This window comes from Panthera pardus, unplaced genomic scaffold (assembly GCF_024362965.1).
Source record: "Panthera pardus isolate Hobbes unplaced genomic scaffold, ASM2436296v1 HiC_scaffold_27, whole genome shotgun sequence".
Taxonomy (NCBI): Eukaryota; Metazoa; Chordata; class Mammalia; order Carnivora; family Felidae; genus Panthera; species Panthera pardus.
In genome coordinates, this window is record NW_026526843.1 from 88799177 (window position 1) to 88810247 (window position 11071).

The following is an 11071-nucleotide window of genomic DNA, read 5'->3' on the forward strand; positions in this document are numbered from 1 at the left end:
ACGCGACCAGAAATACAGCAACCATTCGCCATGGGGGCAGTTCATCCCAAAATACTTGAACCTAGCTAAAAGAAACCAGGGGCATTGAGTCCACAGACATTGATCATTGTTTTCTCACCCATTTTTCTCACAAGTTAGAGGGATCTCTCAGTGAATTTCCTTTTCGTGATTGCCTCTGCCGGCTATCCTGTGTCCCCAAAAATATTCTTACGTTTAGAATGTCGGAGCTGATAAGAGCTTCAGATGCCATCATTTTATACAAGGACTCATGGGCCCAGGTAGAGGAAGTAGCAGCCTTCCATCTGGCGTTGCCTTTCTGTCTGATCTTCAAGAAACAGCTTAAGCATTAGCAGGACAAAAATGATTTCTAAGTCACTTTGATGATGATATTATGGGATTAGTGATACTTACATTTTACAAAATGTGTTCTTTTTTTTTTTTTTTGAGTTTGTTTATTTTGAGAGAGAGGGAGAGAGAACGCGCACCTGCGACCAGGGGAAGGGCGGGAGCCTGATGTGGGGCTCAAACTCACTCACTGTGAGATCGTGACCTGAGCCGAAATCAAGAGTCAGACGCTTAACCAACTGAACCACCCGGGTGCCCCACAGGATGTTTTCTTGAATGCTGCCATATATTTTGAGCATTTGTTGAAAAGAATTCTGTAGACTCCAGACCTCCTCTCCTTGGTCAGATCATCTGTAGAAATCCTGTTTCCCTGATACCTAGAGCTCCGAGTCCTCTGTAGGACTCCTGAGAAACAGGGAAAAGCAGATTTGCTCCCTGTTTCCTTGGGATGGGGGACTAGGTTATCTGAATCAGTCTTCCTGCTGGAAAAAAATGAAAAGGGCTGCAGAAAACGTGCTTTTGAAAATTACCTTAAAAGCATTAAGTAGCCAAAAAGGTATTGGGGAACTCAGTGACCAGCTTTTGCATGAAAGCAATTGGAGTGAAAAAAATTAGAGCACCCAATGGGCCTATTTTGCCAACGGGACACATCTATTACTGAAAACTTCTCTGCCGGGGAACCAAGGTTAAGACCTAAGGCCTGTACAAGTAGGGGACTCTGTTAGGAGGGGACCTGTCCGCCATTGTTAGGACTACAGAGGCTACACCCTCAGGTTAAAAGGTTAAGATAAGTGTGCCCTTACTGTCCTTCCACAGCTGGGGACTGTAGACAAGGCTACCTTGTCACTGAGCAAAGCAAAAGACACAAATAAAAGGAAAACAAAGTTCCCCTGAAAAAACTGTGGCCACTGGTCCACCTTGAATAGCTTTGTACCCAGGTCCACACAGCCTGGGTCAGCTGGGGGAACTGCAGCCTTACATGTGATGTGAGGCTTCTCCTGTACTAATACTACTTTCATGTATCTGTTACAAACATAAAGTCTCTGAAGGAGAAGACTTTATCCTAGGCCTCATCCTAGAGCTCTTCCTCACCCCCCACATAGACTTTTACTAGGGCAGTAACCAACAAGTCAAAACAAAAAAGCCATGGGCACACAAGGAAACCAGACCTGCCTCACAGACCGAACAGAGACCCTACTGAAATGGCAGAAACAAACGCAGACCCACTCTATATATTGGAGTTAGGAGACAAGGTGGTTTTTTAAGTTTTTTTTATTTTGAGAGAGAGAGAGGGAGGAGCAGAGAGAGTGAGAGAGCAAGAATCCCAAGTAGGCTCCACGCTATCAGCGCAGAGCCCAACATGGGGCTTGAACTCACAAACTGTGAGATCGTGACCTGAGCTGAAACCAAGAGCCAGACACTTAACCCACTGAGCCCCCCAGGCGCCCCAGGAGACAAGGTTTTTAAACAGCAGTCTGCACAACTGTGCATATATTTTTAAATCAGTAATAAGCTTGAAAAATAACTTCAGAGACCAGGAAAGTTGTTTAATGGCATGGCAGATTTGAAAAAGAACCAAAAAGGAACTTCCAAGAACAAAAAAGGCAGTAACAAAACCTCAGTGGCCACACGCCTATCAGAAGGGCTAAAATTTCTTCAAGTTTTCATCAACAGATAAATGGACGAACAAGGGACAGCAGAGCCATACAACAGGATGCTATTAAGCCATAAAAAAGGAACGAACTATTGATACAACAATATGGATGAAACTCAAATCCAGGCAAAAAAAAAAAAAAAAAAACGACATACTGTATGATTCTATTCATATAAAATTCTAGAAAAGGCAAAACTAATCTGTAGTGACAGTCGTTGCTTGGGGATCCAGAGGTGAGAGGGAAGGATTCCAGAGATGAAGAAAATGTCCATGATCTGGATGGTAACGAAGGTTTCATGGGATGTCTGCATATATGTCAACACTGATGAAATTGTACACTGTAAGTATGTCTGGTTTATTATGAAAAACACAAACTCAATGAAGTTGCAAAAACTGTCGAGGGAGAAAGGGATCCTAGCAGGGATGAGGAGGACGAGGCCCACTGGGCAAGAGGTGCCTCGAGACCTGGAAAACCAAATTGATACAGAGAACGTCAGTGGACATGCAGTATCACTGAGAAAGATTTGAAACAACACCATCAGCCAGACCCAGAATCTTTGTTCCCATGTGTTCCTACCAAGTGACCTTTTTCACAGCCTGTAGATGAGAGATCAGGTTTTTTTGGACCCAGACGCCTTGCCTTATTTATCCTTGTTAAATCTCATCTTGCGTGACAGGGCACATCAGTCAAGCCCTTTGATATATTTTGAGTCCCCTAATGTGTCATCGCTCCCCTTGCCTCCTAGACCCTCATCCAAGTCAGCAATAAAATGTGAAGTGTGTATTTGAAACTTCCCTCCAGGTTGATCTAAATCCTGACATGGTTTTCCTGCACTTACTGAGCTAAAGGAAAGAGCATTCATTTCCTGAGTGGCTGGTGACGAGCAGTTTCATTCTCTCGTTGAGTCACACAGAGCCACACCACAGATTTTTACTGGGAACTTTTTACTTTTATTCTTTAAGCTTAAAAACACCAATTATAAGAGACTCAATACACTGTAACATAACCAGCCAAAACTCCCTCAGTTCTGTTTATGCTTCCAAAGATCCTGTGCCTCACAGAAGCTATAGTTATGGCCATGGCACATGTCGGCTTGTACTGGAAGAATCCCCAGAGCAAAGGCTTCCTCAGCCTCCTCTGTATGCCACTTAGGTAATATGTAGAGATTGACTTCAATGCTGTTGCTGAGAGTTCACAGTATTTCCCAATAAATGTCCTTCTCCCGGGGCGCCTGGGTGGCTCAGTCAGTTGAGCATCCGACGACAGTTCAGGTCATGATCTCAAGGTTTGTGAGTTTGTCAGGCTCCTCGCTGATAGTACAGAGCCTGCTTGGGATTCTCTCTCTCTCTCTCTCTCTCTCTCTCTCTCTCTCTCTCTTTCTCTCTCTCTGCCCCTGCCCCACTCAGGTGCATACGGTCTCTCAAAAATAAATTTTTTTTTTTAAAGAAATGTCCTTCTCCTAACCAAAAACAAAGAAATAAAAATAAAACCCTCACGGAACAAGAGAGGATAAAAGACATGGAGGACAGTCTTTTCAAGAAGATAGCACAGCTCCCAACTCATTTCATGATGCCAGCATTACCCTGATCCCAAAATTCACAAACGGTGATTCAAGAAAACTACAGGCAACACTCCCTCATGAACATAGATATAAAAGTCCTCAGCACAACATTAGCAAACTGAATCCAGCAACACAATAATAAAGATAATACATCTCGACCCAGTGGAGTCTGTACTGGGGATGCACAGCTGGTTCAACATTTGAAAACCAATCAAGCCAATTCAGTGTATTAACAGACTAAAGAAAATCCACGTGGTCATATCAGTAGATGCAGAAAAAGCGTTTGGTAAAATTTTATATCCACTTAAGATTAAAACTCTCACAAACTGAATTGAAGGGAACTTCCTTAACCTGATTGAGAGCATCTACAATAAACCTACAGGAAACAGTATTAGAAAGGAAAAAAGTATTGCAGGTGATACAATTCTGTGTGTAGAAATTAAAAGGAATCTGTAGATAAACCATTAGAATTAATATGTGAGGTCAGCAAGATGTTTGGTATAAAATCAATATACAAAATCAATTTATTTCTATTTACCAGTAACAAAGAAAATAATTTTTTTTACATGCCATGTATAACATAACCTGCATCACCCTTAATATTATGAAGTGTTCTTGATAAAAAATAGAAGTTAAATTTGATCAGACCTCTAGATCTAATTACCTATTTGCAGAAAATGTGAAAGAGAGAGGGACTTACTGAAGACACCACAGGGATAAAATCCAAAAAATCCAGACTTTGAAACTACAGGACAAACAAGTTTCTGGAACAAATAAATAGCAAGACAGAAAAGGAGAGAAGGACAGAAAAGTAGATTTAAACCTGTAGATTTAAAAGGAATTTAAGAATATTTAAAGAGGAAATGATACAAACTTGGATTTGTTTCAAAATAATCTTAGGGTGGGTAGGTTGTAAATAACACAAGCCAGGAGTTAATAAATGTTAAAGCTGGGTTGTAGGTATTTGGGGTTCATTATTCTCTACTCTTGTGTATATTTGAAAAGTTTTTAAATTACAAAATTTTTTTAATGTTTGTTTATTTTCAGAGAGAGAGCATGAACAGGGGAAGGGCAGAGAGAAAGGGAGACACAGAATCCAAAGCAGGCTCCAGGCTGTGAGCTGTCAGCAAGAGCCTGACACGGGGCTCGAACTCATGAGCCGTGAGATGATGACCTTAGCTGAAGTTGGATGCCTAACCAACTGAGCCACCCAGGCACCCCCATCTTTTTTTTTTTTTTTTATCAACAACCTAGGAGCAAATATAACAAAGATGTTCAAGACACAGGATGAATTATAACATTTATTCAGACATTAAAGAATTCTTTTTTTTTTTTTTTAAGTTTATTTATTTAGAGAGAGAGAGAGCACAAGCAGGTGAGGGGCAGAGAGGAGAGACAGAATCCCAAGCAGGCTCTGTGCCATCAGCACAGATCCCGATGTAAGGGCTCAAACCCACGAACCATGAAATCATGACCTGAGCTGAAACCAAGAGTCGGACATTTAACTGACTGAACCACCCAGGTGCCCTGAGACATTAAAGAATTCTTAAACAGATGGAGAGAGATACTTTGTTCATGGACTAGAAGACTCAGTGTTGTAAAGATGTCTATTCCTCCCAGATCAATTCACTGATTCCATGCAATCTCAACCATTTTGAAATTGGCAAGCTAATCGTAAGTTTTTCATGGAAATGCACAGAATCAGGAATAGCCAAGATATTCTTCTAGAAGAATAAGGAGAGAGGCCTTGCTCCATCTGATACCAACACTTATTATAAAACATTGAGATAATAAGGTAAGGGCATAGAGATGCTCAAATAGACCCAATGGAAGAGAATCCCCAAAACACTCCCACACATAAATAGTCACTAGTGAGGAATGGATACTTTTTTCCATAAGTCATCCTGGAACAACTGAGTATCCATTAGGGAAAAAGACAAGAAAGAAATCAGGCTCCTAATTTTATACCATACACAAAAATCAGCTCCAGTGTATTAAAGGCCAAAATATGAAAAACAAAACTATAAACCTCTGACAAAGTAATACTGAAGAATATCTTCAGTGATAAGGAGGGGTTAAAATACTTTCCATAAAGGAAAAGATGGCTAAATTTGACTAAAGTAAATCTACGTTATATTCATAAGATATCATAGGAAGAGTGAACAGGCAAGCCACAAAATGGACGAAGGTATCTGCAACACATATAACTAACAGAGGTATAATATCCAGACCATATAATAAATTCCTACAAATCAATGAGAAAAAGACAACTGGAAAGAAAAATGGTCAAAAGACTTATACATGTTACAGAAGAGGAAATCCAGTACCCAATAAACATATGAAAAAGTGCTCAATCTCAATAATCAGTGAAATGCAAACTCAAAGCACAGCGTTATTGCATTACTTGCCTACTGTGGTGGCTAAAGTTAAATACTGATAATACCAAGTGTTAACAAGGAAGTAGAACAATAGGAGCTCTCACACACTGCTGGTAGGAGTGTAAATCAGTACAACCTCATTGGAAAATCACTTATTCTGATGGTGATTTTGGATTCTTTTTTTTTTTTTTTTAGTGATTTTTTTTTTAAGATTTTAAGTAAATCTCTACACCCAACGCAGGGCTCGAATTCACAACCCTGAGATCAAGAGTCAGATACTCCACCGACTGAGCCAACCAGGCGCCCCTGGATTCTTCTTATGTGGGCTCACTCGGGGACCCCTGTGAAAGAAGCAAAATCATTAAGCAAAACTGTCTGTGGCAATATCCTGAAAGGCAAATATTTGCTTAGACTAAACCTAAGAGAGCAACTTTTTAACAATGTTTGTGCTGAACACTATAATCACAAAGAACAAAATTAAAATTTTCTGATTGTAATTCTTTTTTTCTTTTATTTTATTTTGAGAGAGACCACGCATGAGCAGGGGAGGGGCAGAGAGAGAATTCCAGTCAGGCTCCCTGCTGTCAGCATGGAGCCCAACACAGGGCTCAATCCCATAAACCGCGAGATCATGACCTGAGCCAAAATCAAGAGTTGAGTGCTTAACCGACTGGGCCACCCAGGCGCCCTCTGAATGTAATTCTGTGGATTTCATTAGTATTTTTTTCTTAGCCTAGAATCACCGTGTAGTAATGGTACCATTTATTAAGCATCTACTGTGTGTACCACTGTGCTGGGGCATTACTTACGTTTTTTTGTTCTTCTCCTTTACAACAGCTATCCTAAGAGGCTAAGAAACTTGCCAATAAAATGTACTGCTCGAGAGCCTAGGCTCTGGTACCAGACTGAACTCACTCTCCCACTTACTAAGCTGTGTGATCTGAGGCAAATTACTTAACCTCTCAGCCCTTTGATCCCCTCATCTGTAAAGGGGTGGCACAATTTTGTGCATTGTTAGAAAGGTTAAATGAGTTGATACATGCAAATTTTCCAGAAAAGCACCTGACCCTAAATTGATAAAAGGTAATGAGTGATAGAGCCAAGATTCCAACCAGACCTGCCTCAGCTCAAAATTCCATGCTCGTTCCACCGGATGTCACAGCCATGTGTTTAGGTTGCTCATCTGCGTTATCAGTATATGCTCAAGGAATGTGATGTCATTTTATTAGAAACCTCTGTTTTTATTTTTTGTGAGAGAGAGAGAGTGAGAGCGAGCGAGCACATCAGCGGGGAAGGGGTAGAGAGAGAGGGAGGGAGAGAATCCCAGGCAGGCTCTACACTCAGTGAGGAGCCTGATGCGGAGCTTGATCGCGCAATCGGTGAGATCGTGACCTGAGCCAAAACCAAGAGCTGGACACCCAACCCAACTGAGCCGCCCAGGTACCCCAAGCCTGTGTTTTTAGAACCTCTATGAAATTGCAAAAGCCAAAAAGCAACCTTTATCTTGAAAAGTTTATGAGCAATGAGGCACCTGAGTGACTTAGTTGGTTAAGCATCTAACTTTGGCTCAGGTCATGATCTCACAGTTCATGAGTTCGAGCCCCACATCAGGCTGTCAGTGCCTAGCCTTCTTCAGATCCTGTTTTCTTTTTCTATCAAAAATAAATAGACATTAAAGAAAAATTTTTTACATTTGTGAGCGGTATGTTCATGCAGGTTTGTATAAAGTCTTCAAGTGGATGATTTTTCTTTTATCAACATGAAACTTTACAGTAGTTATTTGTTTGTTTGTTTGTTTTCTGTCTCTGTGCACTAGGCGAGTCGCTTGCATCGCCATGGAGAAAACCAAACAGGAGCAGCAGGCCAGCTGTACCTGGTTCGGCAAGAAAAAGAAGCAGTACAAAGATAAATACTTGGCAAAGCACAATGCAGGTAGGGAAACGTGCGACTGTTACGGAGGCTGGTTAGATCTCACTTCAGTCTTCAGAATTCTCTGCCCCAAAATTCCAAATTCCACCAGATGAGATCTCCATCAGCTTGCACAACATGAAGAAAGCTCTACCTGCAATTAGTCTGTTGGTTATTTGCCAGATATTTTACAGAGCTCTACTTTACAGGAAGAAAATGCTATTTGGTAATAGTATCCTCGGGAACTAAAAGAAGCCAGTACATTAAGTCCTCCCCTGAGAAATGAGAGCCCGAGTGTTTGCCAAGTCACCAGGATTCTTGCCTCCTTGCTGAGATAGATCTTGAGCAAATATCCTCCCTCCTGGCTCCTCTCTGGCCTTTGGACGTGGCCCTGTGGCAAAAATGTGCCCTTACCAGAGCTGTGCCACGGATGGCCGGGTGATTGGTTGGAAAGAGCACAAATGCTGTTGGATACTAACTCGGTTTGGTCAGTCTCTGTGACTAGTCTTCTTCCCCCACAGTTACTCCCTGGCTCGTAAAAGGCCAAGAGCATTATATCGGCCTTCCCTTCGTCCTGTTTGTCTCTATGAAAACTTGCGTTCGGCCTAAGTCAGAACATTCCCTTGTTTGCTAAAAACTGAAATGAATACCAAAAAAACATGATCTGTCATTGCCGTAGAATTCCCAGAAGCTTCACAGAATGTAAGTTAAGCTAAAGAAAATGCATGATGATATACAAGAGTGAGATTTACTTATTTTCAGTACCTTCTTAATAGGACTCCTTTTATAAGGAACTTGTTCTGAGGCATTGCAAGCCCCAATGTTGGCATTAGATTAGTTCCCAAGGTTTCAGAAATAACTCCAAAAATCATACATGTGGCCAAAAAAAAAAAAAAAAATCAAACGCAATCTTGCATACCCAGTTGGACAGTATAAGGTTTCAGCCAAATAGGAAATGCATTTCTGTCTGTAAAATGTTATAACGTGCTGTTAGCATCCACCAGGAAAAATTATTTGCAAACGCTGAATTGTTCATTTCTTAATCAGCAAGTAAAAGTAAGCATTTTGAAACACTGCCTAACATGTAAGGAATGTGAGTGGCCACATGGGTACATTTCAAATGGTTCCGTTAAATGGGAACTCATTCCTTTCACGTTGGCCACAATTGTCCTCCATTTTTAAATCCAATAAAATATATCATTTCTGATTATTTACCATGCTGGAGCACCAGTCCAGTAATGGCTTTTTTGTTTTATGAAGGGAAGAAATATTTAAAGCAGACTAACACAATTTAGCAACTGTTGATTGTCAATACTGCAGTAGTACTATTTGAAGAAGTTCACTGTAGTATCAGCAGAATGTCATTTAAAATATCAGTGGCTACTGCCAAGTCCTCTTTACTTCCATCAGCTTTTTTTGAGTTTTTTTTTAAGCTTATTTATTTATTTTGAGAGAGAGAGCAGGGAGGGGCAGAGAGGGGGGGGGGGGGAGAGAGAGAGAGAGACAGAGAGAGAGACAGAGACAGAGAAAGAAAATCCCAAGCAGGCTCCACACCAGCAGTGCTGAGCCCACCGTGAGGCTTGAAGTCACCGACCATGAGATCATGATCTCAGCCAAAACCAAGAGTTGGATGCCTAGCCAACTGAGCCTCCCAGGTGCCCCTATTTCCATCAGCTTCTAACAGGCTCACAAGATGTGTTGACATTTTATGTGTGTGTGTGCGCGCGTGTGTGTGTGTGTATACATACACATATATACAAAACCTTGTCATTTTTATAATAATTTTAAATGATGTATAGATCTAGATGGCATTATAATTTGAACCTAGAAAAGCAAAGAAATGGCTGATTAAGGCTGTTAATTCATCACAAACTTTACACTGTACTAATGGAGGGCATATAGACATGAGTATTCAATATGCCAACATTCTTTAATTCAGCTGAGGGAAGATAACAAGCCCCTGGATTGAAAAACTAGAATGTCTAAATTCTGACGAAGAATCTGTTGAATCGTTCACTTAAGAATTTTGTCAGAGAAATTGGCACCCAGTCTGGTGGCCAGTGGTTTTTTTGTTTGTTTTTAAGTTTATTTATTCTGTGAGAGAGCACAAGCAGGGGAGGGGCGGAGAGAAAGAATCCCAAGCAGGCTCCGCGCTGTCAGTGCAGAGCCTAACACAGGGCTCAAACCCACAATCCATGAGATCATGACCAGAGTCGAAGTCAAAAGAGTCGGACATGTAACTGACTAAGCCACCCAGGTGCCCCTTCCGCAGTTCACTTTTTCCATTCTTCAACCACAGGTATGACTGATCTTCCACTGTCCCCGCTCTGTCTGATTTCATTGCAGGTGGTCCTCCATGGTCCCACAAATGCACTTGTAAGCTAACAGGCAACCTGACTTAGCACACCTGCATGGTGGGCAAATCCCTTGGCTCCTGGGGGGGGGGGGGGGTGGCGCTCAAAATGAGGGAATTGGGTTAGTCAGTGAAGGATATCCTTTCTAAACCTGAAATTCAGGGGCTCTACGTTTCTTTCCTCATTGGGCCTGACAAGAGAAGGCAAGAGCCTCATAGGGATGGAATACAATGGCTTTTTCTCTGTCATCTTTGGACATTACAACCTCCTGTGCAAAACCACAGACCTAAGTTCTTATAGATTTAGAACTAAGGGAAATTGAGAACTTCCCCCACTCTTTTGTTCCCTTCAGCATTTTCCCAAGCAGTGGTCTTCTGAGCCTCAGAGCTTCCTTGTCATGTTCATGATCCCTTCTACATGTCAGTATTTGTCACTGAGTTTGGGACTGTCTTTTCATACCCTTTGATGGAAAGTCTGAATTTCTTATGAGGTCCTTGTAGAGCTGCTCAGGTTTTCTGGTAGAACTTGTGTTTAGGTGTGTTTGTGATTGTCTAGTCAAAATGTTATTGCTGGGATCCCCACCCCCTGCCCCAAATCACCCGTCATGAGCTCCCCTCTGGGTTTTTCTGCTCTGGAGAAGATGTGCAGCTTTTTTCTTGGACTTTCTGAAGCGTGCTGTCTAGCAAGGCCTTTCTGCCACCACCTCTTCAGGTTTCTTCCCCTTCACCGAGCAACCCTTCCATTTTCTCCATTACAAAGTCCAGAAGAACCATTTACTTAGTGGTTACCTTTACTTGGCAAGAGATGAAATTGTCAGGAAAGGGAAGTCGAGTATTTTATCAACTATTCTGCTTTTAGCTATGATGAAAG

General features: G+C 41.6%; 1 protein-coding gene and 1 long non-coding RNA gene across 14 annotated transcripts in view; one reads left to right on the plus strand and one right to left on the minus strand.

Annotated features, from left to right (window-relative positions):
* Nucleotides 1-11071, plus strand: part of CASK (calcium/calmodulin dependent serine protein kinase) — a 232040-nt gene that overhangs the window by 202026 nt on the left and 18943 nt on the right. For all 13 annotated transcript variants that reach the window (XM_053891690.1, XM_053891693.1, XM_053891691.1 and 10 more), the window contains one exon: nt 7756-7871. In XM_053891690.1, coding sequence (XP_053747665.1) covers nt 7756-7871 — 116 coding nt within the window. The remainder of the gene's footprint in view (nt 1-7755; nt 7872-11071) is intronic.
* Nucleotides 2928-7757, minus strand: LOC128773839 (uncharacterized). Its single transcript, XR_008418296.1, has 2 exons — nt 3601-7757; nt 2928-3303 (listed from the first exon to the last, which is right to left on the minus strand). It is a non-coding gene; the product is annotated as an uncharacterized LOC128773839 (long non-coding RNA).